At 36.6% G+C, this 19965-nt stretch overlaps 2 protein-coding genes across 3 annotated transcripts in view; both read left to right on the top strand.

The window, feature by feature from the left end:
* Positions 1-628: 628 nt before the first annotated feature.
* Positions 629-9096, top strand: LOC778456 (ADP-ribosylation factor; the record flags this gene model as incomplete). The annotated part of the gene is given in 5 exon segments (NM_001098285.1): positions 629-731; positions 1099-1266; positions 1576-1685; positions 7320-7445; positions 7618-9096. Coding segments are annotated over 4 exon segments (549 nt in total). The 3' UTR covers positions 7783-9096.
* Positions 9097-14800: 5704 nt separating this feature from the next.
* The window catches only part of LOC101745779 (dorsal-ventral patterning protein Sog), a 112418-nt gene continuing 107253 nt past the window's right edge, over positions 14801-19965 (top strand). Inside the window, exon 1 of one of the 2 annotated variants that reach the window (XM_012695533.4) lies at positions 14801-15216. In XM_012695533.4, the coding sequence (XP_012550987.1) occupies positions 15102-15216 (115 nt within the window). In that variant the 5' untranslated portion in view covers positions 14801-15101. The remainder of the gene's footprint in view (positions 15217-19965) is intronic. The other variant, XM_012695534.4, reaches the window with a different exon arrangement.

Genomic DNA, 19965 nt, shown 5'->3' with positions numbered 1-19965 from the left:
CTCCGATCAAGAAACAACGGTATTGGTGATACGTGTCACTATACACATCACAGCAATGTTTCGGATGACGTGTCATATAATGATTGGATAGTTTACAGGGTCAGATGATATTACGCAAAATGTATCAAAAATAATATTAATTGTATTTTTTTGCTTTGCTAAGGGCCTACTCAGTGTTGAGTGGTTACTGGAGCCCATACACATCAAAATGTAAATACCTCCACCCATCACTGAGACTTATGGGGCATGTCTCAATTGTATGGTAAATACGCAAATTAAGTTTATGAAAATACGTTTATTGCCATGTACAGTCTTCAGACTCTAAAATGAACCCCTTTTGATGATGTCAAACGATGTTTGAAAATAAGCCTTAGCGCTAGAAAATGGCTCGGTTTAGCTTTTGAAGCTTTTGACGTCAAGGTATTCGTGAGCGCTCTATCTGGACAAACAGTTCGTATAAAATAATAAAACTAAATAAATAAATAAACTTGACAATACTTATAATATCAAGACTCTTGTCTTTGTGACTGGAAACGAGCATCGCGAATATCTTGACTGATTCCATAGACAATACCCTAAACTTTTTAAGTGTTGGCCATTTCTTTCTTCTTTCCAATACGTGGCATAGGCACGAACAAACTTCCACGTTCGCCGCCATTTTGACATCCGCGAATTGTTAGGAATTCATTGGTGTTGCGTTTTTTCTCTAATTCGTGATTGCTTCTGAAAATGTAAGTTAATTGCCAAGTGTATAAAATGTGAAAATTGTTTATCTCAATTATTGGCAATCGAGTGATAATTACAATTTGTGCGTAATCATTTGAGGGTGGTGACCGCAACTCAAGCTCAGACCAACAGCGGTGTAGGCAATCTTGTCAATTCGTAACTTAGTTCGCTTAGTCATAAACAGGATAGGGAAGTCTTACGTGTTGAATTCATATAAGCCGACCATCTCTTGATTTCATCAGCTAAAATCTGAAACTTCCACATAAAAAGCACTGCCTGCCATGTCATTATCATTGATTAAAATAACGTGTACTAGTGTAGACTTGACGGATGAGTCAGAGTGATTTCACTTTACAATAATTCCCATTTCAGTGTACTCATAATAATTCAAAATGGGGAATATGTTTGCGAATTTATTTAAAGGCCTTTTTGGCAAAAAGGAAATGAGAATATTGATGGTTGGTTTGGATGCAGCTGGTAAAACCACAATTCTGTACAAACTCAAATTAGGTGAAATTGTAACAACAATTCCCACTATTGGTAAGTTTTATTTTATTTATTTATCAAATAATTAAAATAAAAAAAGAAAGTTCAAATTTCGTAAAAAAAAATGTAAACGTAAAAATAAGAATTGTCGTAATTGTTGCAATGTAACATTCATACTTAAATATTAATTAATTTCTAATTAAATAATCTAACTGCCAATGAGCCCTTAGTATCAAGTCGCCTCATATGTGTTTCAAATATGCAAAAATGCATTTAAGATCTAAATGTCAATAAATCTTTTCAAATGATGATGAGCCTAAAATTTCACAAAAGAATATTAATGATTACAATTCTTTATTCTAGGCTTTAATGTGGAGACAGTAGAATACAAAAACATTAGTTTTACTGTGTGGGATGTTGGAGGCCAAGACAAAATCAGACCACTGTGGAGGCATTATTTCCAAAATACACAGGTATGCAAATAAATTATAAGAAATAATACAAAATATTATGGAAATAGCTTACTACTTGATTTATTTTTCTCTCACAATTTTTTATACATTAGATAGGCATTGAGCCAGCCCACGGTACAGATTATATTAAGTGATTAGTCGAAACCATAGAAATCATAATGTGAACTGCTGTCTTGATTATTTCTGCTGTGAAATGTTAATGTGTTCTAGTATGAAGGGTAGGACCGATGTTACAATGCAGCTGGAATGTTAAATTAAGGTTCTAAGCTGGTTTTTCCAATAGTCAGGTAGTTAGGTACAGAATTTCCTTACACTAGCGATTACTAGTTTACCCCTGTAGTGTCACTAAACTTTAATGGAAGCAATTTTATATCACAAATTAAAATAAGCTTACTTAAACTTATGTAATAGGGGTGGCTCTCTAGAAAACTACAAAAATATCATTTGACATTTGCTAGTGTTAACAGAATAAAATTTGATAATTAATACTACTTTTACAGCTGAGTTCTGCGTTTATTATTTTAAATTTTTAAGCAGTTTTAATTATGATTTGTGAAAACTACAAAAACAATATTCCGAAGTATGGGAAAATCTCAAAAGAACTAAAAACTTACTAGGAATTTATTATTTTAAACTATCCTTTAGTATTTTTTTTTGCTAAGACCTGTTAAGCTGAAGACTCATTTGGCGTCAAGTGGTTACTGAGACCTAAAGACGTGAATGATGTAAATTCCTCTACCCACCTTGAGACATCAACCTTAAGTTTCAATTCTGTAGTATGATGGCTTTCCCTCCTTTAAACTTGATTGCGTTACTGTTTGGTGGCAGAAATAGCTAAGGTGGTGGTACCTACCTGTGCAGGGTTACAACATGCCCTACCAAACTTAACGTTTCATTTTATCATAAATTTCATAGAAGGTAAAGTTGAGGTGCAATACTCTGCATTACATTACGTTATGAGATATGAGTTTAAATGTAATTGTAATCTGATGAATCTTTAGAAAAGAGAAAACTTTCTACATGCTTGAGTGTACTTTTTATTCTTTATTATGGTTTTTATTGGAATTTATAGTACAGTAGTAGATTCTAAATAGGACCCATTGATATGGATATATAAGTTATAGTTTGTAAAGAATTTGAAACGAATGTTTTATCATAATTATTTTGAATAGAGGTTCTTGCAAAATGAAAATTTTGACAAATCTATTTAGTGGTTTGGTTAATAAATTACAGTTTCTCAAGTAAATCCTATTCGGATCAAGAACTACCGTTTTTATTTGAATTTGAATTTTTTAATTTTCATTCTTTTTTATTTCTATACAGTAAACTGTCTTTAGACATTCAACTTTAGTTTGGAGAAAAACAATAATTATCTATATATATTTAGGTGTTATACTAAAGCTAACTATTTTCCACTATACTAAACCATCTTAAGTGATCAGGTTATTCAATTACTGTGTTATTTTAATTATTATGTTGTTATTACAAGGAAGGTTTTTGTCCTTATACAGTCAATATAATAATATAATTGGTGTAGCATAAGTTGTTCACATATTGGTATTTTATATGAGAGTTACAGTAGAGTGATAGCAATCAAACAGACAGCCTATAAGATTTACAAGTCTTCAGAAATGAATTATTCAGAAACCTTTTGTACTGGATAACAGAGTGTATAAAAAATTAAACAAATTTGAATTAAGAAACTCCATTTTATTTTTGGAAGTCAGTGGAGTAAAGTAGAAAGTGAATGGATGTTACCAAGAATGCATGGCACCCAACTATTTGATTAAAGTATGGACTCATGATGTGAAAATGAGTTTTTTACTATATTTTAATCAATATTAGATTACTGTTTTATAATATTATTTTAATAGAAAACTTTGTGTCACTTGTAAAGCCTACTGCAGCAATTTATAAAAAACTAGCGACCCGCCCTCGCTTCGCTTCGGAAACATTAAAACACACATGAAACCAAAAAAAAAATAAAAAATAAATAAAAAAAGTAGCCTATGTTCATCAGGGACAATGTCGGCTTCTAATGGAAAAAGAATTTTTCAAATCGGTCCAATAGTTTCGGAGCCTATTCGAAACAAACAAACAAACAAATCTTTCCTCTTTATAATATTAGTATAGATGTGGTTTTTTGGCTACATCATAGATACAAATGGTTTTGCTTTGATACTTTCTGTATATAATTTTTATGTTTTTTGTGTTTTAAGCAAAAAGCATATAAGATTAGTATGGGAAGCTGTTTCATAGAAATGTATCAATGAACAAAACAAAAACAAAGTCAGTTTTGTTTTTTGCATCTTACCCATACTAGCTCTTGAGGTAAATAATGCTACTAACAATTTATATTCTAATTTATTGTATTGAAATGAAAGCATTTTTTGGCATCTTAATATTCTTATTGAATTTCAATTGATATTTTATGGCATCTGCTTGTTTTTATTAAATCGAAATAGACTTTACAAAAGAATAAAATAAAAGTCATGTTTTTTGTCATAACATTCTTTGTAAATCGAACAATTTTAACTGATATCCCTGAGTGAATAAGTCTTTAAATATAAAACAATTTGACGAGTCTAACACGAATTGTTAGTGTAATAAAAATGCATAATGCATTTTTTAGTGCAAACACAATTTATGTTTGCGGTTTCTAGAGCTTAATCACATGAAAACATGAATACTGCTACCTACTTTCGGACAGTAGACGAAGAACTACATTTACACCAGTAAAAAAACCTTAACATCATAATATAGTGTTAAGTAATGACCTGTAGGAGCAATGAGTCCTGAAGATGACACAGTTTTTGATGGTCAAGTCCTTACAGATCCATCAGATCCCATAACCCTTGCATTAGACACATTTAGCTCCAGAACTAGGAGTAGGCAACCGTACTTGTCGAACTCTGCGAAGAGTTCGACGTGCAATCTAATCTAAACATCAACCCGCTGAGTTTCTCGCCAGATCTTCTCAACGGGTCGCGATTCCGATCCGTTAGTAGATTCATTCGCGAAGCAGCTACTCTTGAGTTGTTAGGTCTACTTTGGAGGCGCTCGGGTAGCTGTTAGCAAATTCCACCCCTACTGGCTGAGACCTTGCTCATCCATCTGTCCTGCTAAAACTGGGAAGGTCTGTCAAGTAACCTGTCAATAATAAAAAAAGTGCTTGATGGTTTTGATTTAATTTTGTCTACATACTTACTATGATTCTCCTGTGACTAGCTAAATGTATAAAGTACATACTTTATGACTTATCTATAGCGTGTTACCAGTTTGTAACCTTTCCCAAAGTCCCAAAAACTATTTACGAACGCATAGGTCGCTATCAAACAATCATATAGATATGAAATAAAGGAAAAGACGAACGCATTTTGTATTTTTTTATTTGTAGGTGGTATTAAATCCAAGTAGAATCGAAATCCGCGCCTTTCGTATTTGTTCGGCTACTTATATTATATGTGAAGGAAGCTTTGATTATTTTTTTTGCTCTTATGAGCCTTCGAAACTAGAAAAGTTGTATATACATACATACATCCCCGCGTCACAATGATAACAATCCTGCTACTAATGAAGATACGGGTATGCAAACCTAGCCTAAACACACACAGGATATTGATTTCGAATCTTATCATCGCATGTCGCAAGTAAATTGAAATGAATGTTGCAAGAAATAATGCATGTGTATAATTCTGCAGTTGCTTTTAAAAGTTTCTTTCGATGTCTGCAATGGTTCGCTTTCGCATGCGAACGCGGCACAGGACCCTTCCTTACACTTCAATAAAATATCTGTGCATAAAACTTTGCGCACGGCAGAGAATGAAGGTTAATTCTTAAAAGTAGATTCTTTATCTTTATCATACTTTTAGCTAAAAAAATGTTCTGTTAATATCAATATGTTTTAGATATTCGGTACAATAGTATACATATTTTTTGTTATTATTACTGAGGGAAAGAAGGCGTGGAGTAGACTATGTAACTTTCTGATATAGCTTTTTTTTTGGAAATTTTTATCACACTGCAAATTTTATTGTAGTATTTATATCTGATAAGATATATTGATATATTTACCTATAGATAAAGTATAAAATGGCTTACAACATGAAAAAGGATAATCAATTTTCTTACATAAATATTACATTAATTAAAGTGTAATTGTAAGTTTTGTTTTTAATCATTTATCATTCTTTTTTAAATGATTAGGTGGGTGAACGTGCTGCTGACTCGAATGGTGTTGAGTGGGTACCGGAGGTCATAGTTATCACAAAGTGAATGCCGCTACCTTGACACTTGAAATCTTATGTCTCAATTGTATAGTAATTACGCAGGTTTAATTTTATTATGCAATTGTTAGTGTCGCCGCACATTCCCGATCCTGCGGACAGAATGGAAAGCAGTCGACGTCGCCCCAAACACGTCATATCGGATCCTCCCGATCCACTAACTGTGCTTTTAGGTACCTCAAGCACCGGTCATTGTTCTCGTCGAATCCGTCGCTTGCGACGAAGGGCTCGACCAGTAAATTAACCCATAGACACAGCCCACTGAGTTTCTCGCCGGATCTTCTCAGTGGGTCGCGTTTACGATCCGGTGGTAGAATGGTTCGTGTTAGCAACGTCGTCAGGTTTGAGTCCCATGAGCTCACCAACTAGTTAGGTTACGCTGAAATAACCTCTCAAGGCTCTCAGCTAAGTAGGATAAAAAAAAACACAACCACCAAACGCAGCCACCGACCTATTTCCTGTTGTTTTCATACATTTTGCATCGACTCGCCGCACACTGTAGACGCCGGTGGTCGCCACACGCCACAAATCGCCACTGCTCGCCCCTAGTGGACGGCTCAGCCACAAAACGCCTATACAAGCCACTCACCACCCCTCCGCCTTCATTTTTACGTCAGAGTCCATTATGATACTGCAAGCACGCGTTAAAAAAGTAGCGGTCACCGATCGCAAGTGTCCAACATTGACCAAAAGTGGCTGTCGCGCGCATCAGCCTTTTTTGTAGCCACTTCTAGCTTCAAGTGGCGGCGATTGTGGATGTGGCTAGTGGCCCGTGTGCGGCGTCCCTTATTCCTTCATCGTGAAAGTTATTTGTGAACATGAGCGATCTACGTATTTCGTCAGAAAAATAGTTACCTGTCTGCGGTATTTGAATACCGGCATAGTCGTATCGTGGCCTATAAAACTGTCCAAAAAGTTGTGGTATCAAAAAGCTCGAAAATTATAAGTAAACAGACAATATGTTTACATTGTGTAAACGAATAAAATGTAATTGTATGTATATGTAAACTAAATTACGCAAATTTTACTATCGTACTAGTCTAGCAGAAAAACGTTCTAGTGAACTTGTCATCATTTAAATGTGTTCTTCTTCACTCAAATTGGAAATCAATTGTAAAAATGCAACTCGCCGGATCCTCCCAGTGGGTCGCGATTCCGATCCGGTGGTAGACTCTGCGAAGCACGGCTCTTGTTAGGGCTAGTGTTAGCTAATTCTCTCAGCTTGAGCCCGTGAGCTCACTAAAGCCGTCCGTCCGGGTATAGCTGGAATAGCCCCTTAGGCTACCAGCGACTAGGTAGGGAATAAAAGGAAAAAAAAGTAATGCAAATCAAATGTTCCTTCTTTTAGGGTCTAATCTTCGTAGTAGACAGTAACGATCGGGAACGTATCGGCGAGGCACGCGAAGAGCTCATGAGGATGCTCAGCGAAGATGAACTACGGGATGCAGTACTTTTGATCTTTGCGAATAAACAGGTGATTTACGCCCCCCCCCCAACCCATCCCCCCAATTATTGCCAGCCCTATCTCTTTGCTTACAGTCTGGTTGTATATTTCAAAACATTGCAGTAATTTAAAATCAGTTCTATGATTGTCTTATGATTCCTAACTGTTATTTCACACGGGAAATATTTTTTTTGTTGCACAGGATTTGCCAAACGCAATGAACGCAGCCGAGATAACAGACAAACTGGGTCTGCATTCGCTGCGCAACCGTAACTGGTACATCCAAGCGACATGCGCCACTTCCGGAGACGGACTGTACGAGGGTCTCGACTGGCTCTCCAATCAGCTCAAGAACGCCAACCGCTAACCGTATGTGCGCCAACTCGCAGACAAATCTGATAATTGAAAGAGACTATGGTTTAAGATATGTTAACTTTATTTGCTATTAAATACAATGTATTATGTGCGGAATCATAAATGTATTACTGACGCGTCATCTGGTGACCGAAGGCGCGCCGCATTCGTTCCGAACCAGATGCAATACGGCACGTTGTGTGCGCTGAAATATTGTTTCTCTAAATATTACATAAACTATGTTTATTTAAACGCAATAAATGGAATGCAAATTAATTCGGTGCAATGCTTGTACTTAGTGGCGTTAGGGTCCATGATATGATCATGCGGCGCGTGTTCGATCCTCGATGACGTTGAACAAAATATAGTGTGTAAAGTTGGGGAATTACCTACAATTTTGTTTTTTTTTTAATTTTATCACTTAATGGCGGAAGGAAAAGGTGTAACATCTCCCCTGTGTGATCGCACATTGTGATGTGGATAGGTATGTAGCTGACGCGTGATAAGTTAATCACATAACATGTTTTATATGTATACAATAATTATTTGGAATAAGTTGTCGTAATAAAGAATTTAAAGTTAATTTATGACTTTAATTTAGATTCTTGCAGTAGTAGTATTTAATTTTTGTAATATTGTTAGGCTGTTAGTACTGCAGGTCAGTGTCTCGGGTTTATCTATTGATGTGAGTAGCGGGAGGCTTGGGGTGTGAGGTTCGTCTTCATTACACATGACATTAAAAGGGCGATGCAGCTGCAGCCTATTCACATTGCATTGGCATCATCGTATCTTAAAAATTACTGCGGTTATCATATTTACATGTGCATTTCTCTTTCATCTTGAACGACTATTGTAACGATGATAGTTTATTTTTATCGAAGTTAATTAGGTAGTCTAAGCTGTTATGTATTCAACATTCGGAAACGGTCCTGATGGCGGTTCCCGTTTTATGAAACGGCTCGTTGTGATCGACCTGCATTTACAGTCTAATTTTCATGGCGAACCGAGATTAAGTTTTAATTTAGGTGTAAAGTGTATTAGATAAAACACACAATGCCATTTTGAGGAGTTGTTTCCTTTCGGCAAGGAAACAGTGCTCAGGATTATAAGCGGTAATCTTCTCTTACACGATTAATTGTAACTTAGCATTTTATAATATTAATTTAGAAGAAATTGTTGAAACTCGATTCAGAATTACAATATATATTATGGAGAGTGCGGCGAATAGCGATCTTTTTTTTATTTGATGAAAAAATAAAGTGAAAATGCGAATGTGACATTCCGGTTTGTCTTATGCTGTATTATGGAATAAAATATCCTCACCAAACGGGCTTTCCTTATTTAAAACCTAATGTTTACGAAAACATTTTAAGTCTTATCCCAACTCCATTTCCACCCATCATCTGTTCACCAATCATAAATACGAGGGCTGCACTAAAAGTATCGGGAATGGAATATTTTCACTGTTCATGTCATATTAAAATCTTTTTAATTGAAAACTCCTTGGTTTTAAAAATCGAATACCATTTATTTATTTCAAAAAAGATTCTCGGTCTTGTCACGAGGTTTTGTCAAACTTGTTTAGTCGTTGAGAAAATGGAATTGACTCGAGAAAATTCCAGAGCGATGATTTATTATGACTTTCGAAGTGGCTTAACACAAAAACAGTGTGTTGACCGGATGATTTCTGCATTTGGTGATGAAGCCCCATCCAAAACCACAATTTATCGCTGGTTTGCTGAGTTTCAACGTGGACGTGTCAAGCTCAGTGATGATCCCCGTCAAGGTCGTCCAAAAACTGCAGTCACCCAAGAAAACGTTGATGCTGTGCGTAAGCTGATTGAGGAAGATCGACATGTGACATACCGCGAAATTCAGGCAACTTTAGACATTGGCATGAGTCAAATACAAATAATCTTGCATGAACAATTAGGTGTAAAAAAGTTGTTTTCCCGATGGATACCGCATTCGCTCTGTGAAGAGCAAAAAGCGGCTCGCGTTACTTGGTGCGTCAGAACTCTCGAAAGATTCCACGCAGGATTCTCAAATGCTGTATACAACATTGTATCAGGTGACGAATTCTGGATATATGCGTACGAACCCGAAACAAAAAACCAGTCACGAGTTTCGGTGTTCGAAAATGAGTTAAAGCCAACAAAAATTGTTCGTTCACGGAGTGTTGCAAAAAAAATGGTGGCCACGGTTGTCTCCAAAACCGGCCATGTTACGACTATTCCTCTTGAGGGACAAAGAACGGTTAATGCAGAATGGTATGCTAGCATTTGTTTGCCACAGGTCGTTTAAGAACTCCGTAAAGAGAACTGCAACCGCCGCATCATCCTCCATCACGACAATGCGAGTTCTCACACCGCGCACAGAACAAAAGAGTTTTTAGAGCAAGAAAACATAGAATTATTAGACCATCCGCCGTACAGCCCCGACCTAAGCCCTAATGATTTCTATACTTTCCCTAAAATAAAGAATAAATTGCGTGGACAGAGATTTTCATCTCCTGAAGAAGCTGTGGACGCCTACAAAACGGCCATTTTGGAGATCCCAACTTCCGAATGGAATGGTTGCTTCAATGATTGGTTCCATCGTATGGAAAAATGTGTCAAATTTCGCGGAGAATACTTCGAAAAGCAATAAATACATTTTTAAATAGTAATGTTGTGTCACTTCGTTTATTCCCGAAATTTTCAGTGCCGCCTATGTACATACTAGGTTATACTGTGAGTGGTATATGATTCAACATAATTTGTTAGTAGAAAGATGTCATGATTGCATATTAAATGTGTAATATAATTTGGTTCATCTAGTGCCGACTAGGAATTTAGGCATCAGTGTATCTCTTTAGTATATTTCTTTTGTAAAATGAACTGATTTTCCACTGTTAAGAATCCATCCAGTATTATTTTTGGCTTTTCGAATCTTACATTTTGTCGATCGATTTTTCAAGTCGTCTATTCACTTTGTGTCCCTCAACGTTTATCTATTTCCAGTGTCACTCAAGAAACGACTGATCTAGCAGTTATCGGCTTGTGGCCAATTTTAGTTTACGTGAGTATCGTTGGTTTTCGGTGGAAAAGTCAATATCAAAGGATTATCTAATAATAGCTCATTAAATAACTAATTATTACATAATGTCTCTTGTCGTGAATTTGTTCTACTGTCAACGTCTTGGCTTATTATAAAATTGTTAAGATTGCAAGCCATAAGTTGTGGAATAGGTGACGAAAAGACTACGTATGTAACTTGACAGCTTGATCTTCATCGACGATTTGATCTAATTTATGTTTTTATCGAATGAGTCTGGAGTCGGTAATAAAGACACCTAGTTACGATACCTGGGCTTTTTCCGATGTTTGTCTGATTGTTCGTATTCATTGTGCACTAGAATGAGATAACTTGCCGAAATGAGGGATCGTTCATTCACTTCTAACGCTCGTGTTTTAGCGCGTTAGATAAATCTGCCAAACAGGACATAGATAGGTACAGTATCAGTATATATCCGTATTAAAATAGATGTCTCGCTTCAACCAAAACAGATCGTTGGTAGATTCTTAGTTTTTATTAGCGCAGATGGTATTGGTGATGGTAGTGAGGTCATATTCTACCCAGGTCATGATGTGAATGCCACCTGGAGGTATAGTCGAAATATCAACACTGTAATAGCGAAAATGGCTCTCTAACCCAGAAAGCATGGTAACTTTGTGACTTAGGCAGATCAGTTGTATTGTCTTAGAAAAATGGGATCATGGGAAAGTATATTTAGGTAGGTAGCGGCTTGGGTCTGCCCCAGGCATTGCTAAAGTCCATGGGCGACGATATCCCTCACCATCAGGTGGGCCAAAAAAATAAAGAAGGTAGTGGCTCGAAAAAAAGCTTTAGGAGGGATTACTAGCTAGACAAATATGGTAGAAGTCATAGAACGGTTCCTTGGTCTAAGAGTAAAAAGTACTTGGAGTTTAATAACGTATTGTGAGGTTTATAGTTATTGCATTTAAAGTCCTTTAAGATTTCGTAGTCTACTTGCGAAAAGCGGAACACTCATACTTTCTTCACGTCTAAATGTCTACAACTGTGTTCTCTATCTGTTTGTCAGTGGTGTATTCTTCTAAAGGTTTCATAACAGCCAATAATGTGCTGGTCACCGTCCTCGTCGAACCCGTCGCTTGCGACGAAGGGCTCGACGAGCGAACTAACCCATAGACACAGCCCACTGAGTTTCTCGCCGGATCTTCTCAGTGGGTCGCGTTTCCGATCCGGTGGTAGATTCTGCGAAGCACTGCTCTTGCTAGGTTCAGTGTTAGCAACTCTCCGGTTGAGCCCCGCGAGCTCACCTACAACGTTAGGGCGAAGCTGAAATAGCCTCTCAAGGATATCAGCATAGGTAGGAAAAAAAAAGAATAATAATAATGTGTCGAATTAATAAAAAAAGTGGTTGCACGCCATACATGTGACTAGGGTGTTTACGTTTAGAGGTATGTAGGTACCTACGTGAGAATATGATGGTTAAGATAGCTGGCTGGATAGATAGGCTAACATAAAGTGATCTCTGACTACGCAAGACGTCAAAATTTCAAAATATCAAGAGAGAGTCCGACCGTAGGATGCTCGAACAATTTCAGGTTTAACTTGGAAATCCAAAAGGGTGGTAGATGAAGAAAAATCAGTGTTCAAGTGTACCTATAACAAAAAAGGAACAATTTAGAAAAATGTACCTACATACCGGATTTTTTTTTACGAAATAAGTCAGTAGACTTATTGATGAATCTAATGAAGATTTCAAAAGAATTTGAAGTTGTTGTACAATATTATTACGAAACTTTGTTTTTTTTTTCCTTTCTAAGTAGACGAGCATACGGCCCACCTGATGGTAAGTGGTCACCGTTGCTCATGGACGTCAGCAATACCAGAGGCAGAGCCAAGCCACTGCCTACCAGAATGAAGATATGAAGAGTAAACGAACTAAATGGAGAGTGCTCGAAAAGTTACTGTAGCAATACTGGAATGCTGTTATAAAATGCTGTTTAGATATCGGTTTCGTGTCTCAATGGGTCGGCATTGAAGTTGTGATGACCATGGGCTTCGATAACAACTTTGTAGTGGCCCGAGATCTCTCCACTTTTCATCAACATAAAATCGACTGTGACAAAATCGCAATACAAATAAAGATGTACATAGTATAATAATTGGAGTAGTGCATTTATATCGATGAAAACGCATAACACTTAGATATTTCAAATCGTGCTGTAAAGTCATAAACATATTTCAGTTTATATTTCATCCCACGCGGTATAAGTTATTATTGAGATACTATTTTCAACAGCAATAACGTTGCAACGCGCCTCGGTTGCAACGAATTTTATCACGTTCACAAATTCAAACTTTTATCGTAAAATCACCGATCACTGCAACTTTGTAAATGGTTCTTAAACGCCCAAGATAGACACGCTGAACACATTCAGACGAGTTTACGCGCTTTTCTGACGCATTTACGTTGTTTTGAAAATGAGTATAAACAGGTGGTGATTTCATGATTTCTGTACACCACCAGACAGTCTATTTGACCTTGCTTTTAGAGTTTCATGACGCGTTATTTAAATGTACAAAAATGTAGGTATATATAACCATTTTACTGGTGGTAGGACCTCATGTGAGTCCGCACGGGTAGGTATCACCACCCCGCCTATTTCTGCCGTGAAGCAGTAATGCGTTTCGGCTTGAAGGGTGGGGCAGCCGTTGTAACTATACTGAGACCTTAGAACTTATATCTCAAGGTGGGTGGCGCATTTGCGTTGTAAATGTCTATGGGCTCCAGTAACCACTTAACATCAGGTGGGCTGTGAGCTCGTCCACCCATATAAGCAATAAAAAAAAAACCATTTTAAAATATTTAGAGATCCACGAACAGTCCTTAAATATTTATGAAGTTTGAATTTTATTTAGGATAGTCCATTATTTCAACAGAAACTACCCCTGACTATCCCTAAATATATCTCTGCCAACTGAGCCGCGTATCAAGCTAAATATCAAACAAACTAGTGCATAAAATCAGTGAGTGTCAGATGGGATCATTTATTTTAATGTAGTTAGTCAAAAACGTCAGTTATTTTGGAAGTACATAGTTTGTAAAAATACTGTTTTGGAGAGATTTTGTAATGGGAAAAACGCCCTGCGCAATCGAGTAATGCGATCGTAAAATGCGTTAGATAAGTTCAAAACTCCCTGAGAGTACTTATAAATATAATAGATTTCCACAAACGACCGCTACGCAGGAAATCATCGTGTTATAAAAATAAAAATCGCCAAAAAGAAACATAATTACTGATGGTAGGGGTCATGTGGCGATTACCTTGAAGCAGTTGTCTTGCAGTACATTAAAAACTTCGACAACAGTGTCCTTAGTGCGAGTTTCTTAACGTCCTCGATAGCGTAAAAGTTAACCCAATTTTGTATGCAGTTGGAACAGCGCCTCTAGCGGCAAACGTACGCAAACGATCCCATTCGATACAAATATGAGCTAACTTTTACGCTATCGAGAACGTTAAAAAACTCGCACTAAGCACCCAGGTCTCAAGATGAGCCGGACATTACTTTTATGATGTCTACGGTCGGTAGCCACTTAACATCAGATTGGCTGTAAGTTTGGTCGCACATCCACGGTAGTGAAAATTAACTTTGTGATACAGTGGAAAACCTGTTTAAGCGCACAAAAGTTCTTACAGGTAGAGCTGAAAACCTGAACTGTGCTTCAGTGTTTCTTTTTAATATTCACAGTTTAAGTTACAAACATTTTAAATCTCGCAGATCCGAAAACGTATATCACAAAACAGTTGCAGTATGCAAAAAAATTATGCTTGATTGACTCAAAAGTTGTAGTTTATTGTAATCCTCAGTTAAAACACCTCAAAAAAACTTTTCAATAAAAACTCGATGGTTCAATAATTATTATTAAGCATACGGAGATATTTAAATTTGTTTCACGAGTTGCGATGGTAATAATGCACATATTTTGATGTTAGGTGTGCGGGAGGCGGCGGGTGGGGCGGGCGGATAGCGACGCTGCATTTTCCCCAGGCGTATCGCGCGTTGCGATTTCCACGAGGGGCGCGCCGGTCCCCTCGCCGCAAGAGCCGGGAAATCGCGCGTCGTCCGACTCAGTCCGGTTCAGCCGTCGCGCTATAACGACGCCTGCCAGTGTGCGCCACAATCGCGAACTCGCGCTCGTTGCATCGCTTGTTGTACGAACTGCGCGCGTCCAAAATAGTGAGCTCGTGGCCGGGAAACGATCAGATCCCGGTGAGATACTAGTGTGAGAGCGGCGCCATGCTGCCGGCGCTGTTGGTGCTCACGTTAGCGGCTCTGGCCCCGGCTGCAGCACGCCGTCATGCGCCTTACCTGCGCGAAGACGAGCCCGCCCGTCGTACCGCTCGAACCGCCGGTGAGTGCATCTCTAACGCTGCCAAAGATAATCATCCAATGCTCCCGAGGCATTTATGTATACATCGATGTACTGCTACTAATCTACAACAGTGCACATTCAAACAGGCGGCATTAATTACGCTTCGCATAGAACGGCATGCGCGTAAAGACGCGCACGTGTGTTTATGTATGTAAATAATTGCATTCTGAAATTTATGCACCGGTCTAGAGCGACTGGATCAATTACATCAACCTGTACATTTACGAGGTGTAGTAAATGTTGTCGTTGAATTTGCAAAAATCGTTTTAAGTATTTCTTATTTGACGCTCTAAAACTGTTTGTTACGGGAATGATAGGAAATAAAAACAAAGTCACACTCATTATGGCAATATCAACAAATGTAGAGCTTCGTCGAGGGAATCTATTTTAGTAGGAAGAAATATCTAATCGTTATCGGGCAAAGACTTTCGAGATCATGTATAAGTTCGATAGATTATTATCAGATTCTGTTGTAGTGACAGGAGATCAGTGGGCAGTGGCTGTGAAAATATTTAAGAATAAAAAAATACAATCTGGAAGTACGTTTTATGTTTATTCTTGTGTTGATATTCAATGTTTTTGTTTAGGTGTGTAATAAAGTATACTCTGACTAAATGAATAAAAGCAGATATTATAGCTATTAATTTATAAATTTTTTTTGTTGACTTTTATGATAAAGCTCATGGTTAATCTGATGTTGAGTGATATCGGATGCTTAGAGATGTCACTATTTCACTAATTATATAATAGTCGATGTCCAGTCAGGATACCGGTCATCTGTACCCAAACTAGGGTTCCCTGTACTATAGATACCAGAGACAGATATATATAGTTATACACGTTTAAATAAATTCACATATACATATTGAACACCCAGACCGAGAGCAAACAAAATTATTCATCATATTATGAATGTTTGCCCGATGTGGGAATCGAATTAACAACACTGTCCAGTAATCAATAGCGCTAACTGTACCACCGAATAAGTCAATTGTAATGTATTTTATAGATAAACTCTGTGCTCTTCTATACAGTATTGTCTATGGTAGACGTGATGAAAGTCTGATTTTAAACACTATTTTAAATTATTAACAGTGTTCAGTTTCTGAACGTAAAAATGTCAGCGAGCGACGTCCGCCATGACACCAAATCCTCTTTCAAATTCAGCCACCAAGAGCAACTCATCAATTTTATAGTTTTCTTATATTAAGTCGTTAATTTGTAATATAAAGGTTCAATAAATATTTCTTATAAAAAATATAGTCCACGCTTAATTACTATAACGCAACAAACAGTGTATATAGACATCAGATTAACATGCATTATATGGCCTAACTTTAGGTTGACGTATCAAGAAGAAAAACTGTTGGCTGTTCGTTCGAAATAGAAACTCGTAATTGCTTTATGGCAGAAGTAGGCCGGAGTGTGGTAACGGTACATACAGACTACATATCCCCAGTCTTAGAAATATCGCGAATTTTGGATTTACATTTCACACAGAAATATTGAATTTGAAATGTAAATAATTCGACGTTACTTCTTCATCGTAGAAGATATATTTAAACGCATGTAGAACTGTGTGTATAGTTTTAGAATAATTTCATGTTTCTGTATATTATTATCTCATACAGGCCTGCGTATTACTTTGAGATTGGAGTCTTTTTAGCAGAAAATTCATATTTACGCTTCGAAGTCATATTGTTAAATTAATTTATACATAGTAGGACGTATTTTCGAAAAAAAAAAAAAAAAAAAATTTGAAAATGAGTAACTTTGACGTGAAAATAGCAATCAATAGGTACCTATTCTACTTTCCATCCCTTTATCGGTATGTTATATCATATTATATGAATATCAATGTCGTATGATTTTGTTATCTTATCGATAGGTGCTTGAATGATTACACGAAAGCAAGATTTTATATTGCTTAGGCTTTTTGTCAAAGTGATTTTCAAATTTTGATACGAATAATGATTTAAAAAAATGATGATGATGAATGATGATGAAAAAATGATTTAAAAGCGTTAATCACGTACGCGTTTCATGAAAAGTTAATAAAGATAAACAAAATATCGATTGGATTTAGAATAATGGTATGTCATAAACTTTACGTGTTTTATTATATACTAGTGGCCCGATTTGGCTTCGCTCGAGTCTTTAACAAAAATTTCAACGATATTTGACGTTGTTTTATTTTTTTAAATTTAAGAACACTTATTGCGGCATAACTATAATAAAATATGCTGTTGCGACACTTTTTGTAAATAATAATGTGTTCTACAAAGTCGTAGTACATTATTGTATTCTGTCATGAATTTTAGGTATTTTTTTACACCTTGGGTTGCATTATTATAGTTTTAGTAAGGATCCCTAATTAAAAAAAAAAGATTATAGCCTATGTGATTCGGAAATAGTGTAGCTTCCAAACAGTGAAAGAATTTTTCAAATCGGTTCAGTATTTTCGGAGCCTATTCAATACAAACAAACAAACAAATCTTTCCTCTTTATAATATTAAGTATAGAAGTATAGATTAATAATGATGTCACGTTACATTTTACTATATTCTGTGAACGGACAGCAAGGACTTTCTATGTCCGCTCTCCGGCAGCTGTGACTCATTGTCAGCTTTCATTCATTTTTCCTGATTTGACAAAAACTCACAAATGTCTGCCAAGTGTATTATTAGCGTCTTTTAAAATGTATTACTGAGAAAGAAAAAAAAAAAGAAAATACGTTTTCTTTGTGTGTGATGTCTAGACAGGCGACCGAGACAAGACGCGGCGGAACGTAATGTTTGACGAAATCTTTGGCTTTCTTCTTAAAAGCGGTGCGCAACTCGATTTGTCTACCGTTACCCCGCAGCTTCATTTAATCATGTAAAACATTATTCAATTTCAATTTATGTCAAACATCGGACGCCGTCATATTCATTAAAAAAAATAAAAAAAATACATAAGTTATTTCTGTAAATTTGGAGAGCTTCGACGCAGTTGTTTATAAAAAGTATATTTATTCGGAGTTTCTTTTGAACTAAGAACGTGAACTTACATTATTATGTACGTTACTACATCATGTACTTATTTTTCCTAGTGGCCCCGCAGTAGTCGAGATTCGACTATAATTAATTGAAGTTATAAGTTTAAACATTATTATGGTTCTATTGTCAAACCCTACGAGTATTATATTTAGATAATATAGTCACAGTATTCGCGAAACCGACACTATAGATCAATAATATTAAAGACAAACAATATTAATCTATTTTCAATGCGACCACAGACTTTAAACAATAACAAAAGTTTACCAATTGATAGTAAACAAAAAGTATATTTTTATGTTTGTGTTGTGTCAAATACATGGTAGTGTGTGTAATGTTTTCTTTATTGATTTAAAGTATTTTTTATACATTATTTAAAAAAAATATTAGCATTGTGCACTCCTTCTATATATTCTCTATAAGTGTGGAAAATTTCATACTCCTCCGTCCGCGCAATTTTCGTAAAAAGGGGTACAAAGTTTTTGCTTCACGTAATAATATATAAATTTATTTCCTTCTGAAACTATTTTTCGAACTTATTTATATAATGTCGCAGGATTGTCCAGGAGAAATTTATTAAGGGTATCCACGACTCTCAGCATTGAGGATTCTCGTCGAAAGCAACAGCAGAAAACATTTTGTCATATCAATCTAAACTACTAAAACTTTTCATATTGTGATAATACAGCGTCTCCATTTCTAAATATAGATTGGGTGGAACTCTTCGACGTCTCCAATTCTTTCTTTTTTTTTGTTACTTAGATGGGTGGTCGAGCTCACAGCCCACCTGGTGTTAAGTGGTTACTGAGGCCCATAGACATTTACAACGTAAATGCGTCACCCATAAGTTCTAAGGTCTCACAGTATAGTTACAACGGCTTTCCCACCCTTCAAGTCGAAACGCATTACTGTGTCACGGCAGAAATAGGCGGGGTGGTGATACCTACCAGTGCGGACTCACAAGAGGTCCTACCATCAGTTCTTCGACTTTAACGGCCCAGATGAGATACACGCCACGTTAAATGCGATTTAAAACATTTTTATCATGAACGCAGACTCGAAATGTCAAGGAGCAGTAATATATAGTATATATATAGCAACTAGTAATAAAGAAAACACAAAATAACTATAAATACAAATCTTAAAGCATGCAATCGTTCGTGTAATAAGTACCGTAAACAATTTCGAAATGGTACAAAACATACGAAGCGTCGCCGGTTCCGTCACTGACAGGTGACCGGTGGATAAGTGATAAGGAATGAGCGATTGCACGTGACGTTTCAACTCTTACGTTTGGCGCACCGCCGGTAATCATATACAATAGAATACACTGATTGATTGTATGTCTCTGATATAGCTTTCCTATTCGCGATTAGAATTCGCGATTAGATTAGGTACTGGTGGCAGGATCTCTTGTGAGTCGCACGGGTGTGTACCACCACCCGTAAAATTATTGAGATTTCGCTCCCAAATGCTAGGATGCGGAGTAGAATTCATAGAATGGCGGATCTACTAAAAAGAATAATCACCAGTGTCCATCGACCTCTTGTGAGACCACAGTCCATACAAGCGCAGAACTCTATTGTAACAATAGTTCTATGGATATATGCGCCGACTGACCTGTTTAGTTAGGTAGAGTTTGAATAATGCAATATTTTTACTAAACTACAATGCTTTATGTTTTATTACA

The sequence above is a fragment of the Bombyx mori genome, chromosome 8 (assembly GCF_030269925.1).
Source record: "Bombyx mori chromosome 8, ASM3026992v2".
In the NCBI taxonomy this organism is placed as follows: Eukaryota; Metazoa; Arthropoda; class Insecta; order Lepidoptera; family Bombycidae; genus Bombyx; species Bombyx mori.
The sequence above is the reverse complement of the archived record's forward strand: the minus strand, read 5'-3'. Positions and strand labels throughout refer to the sequence as shown.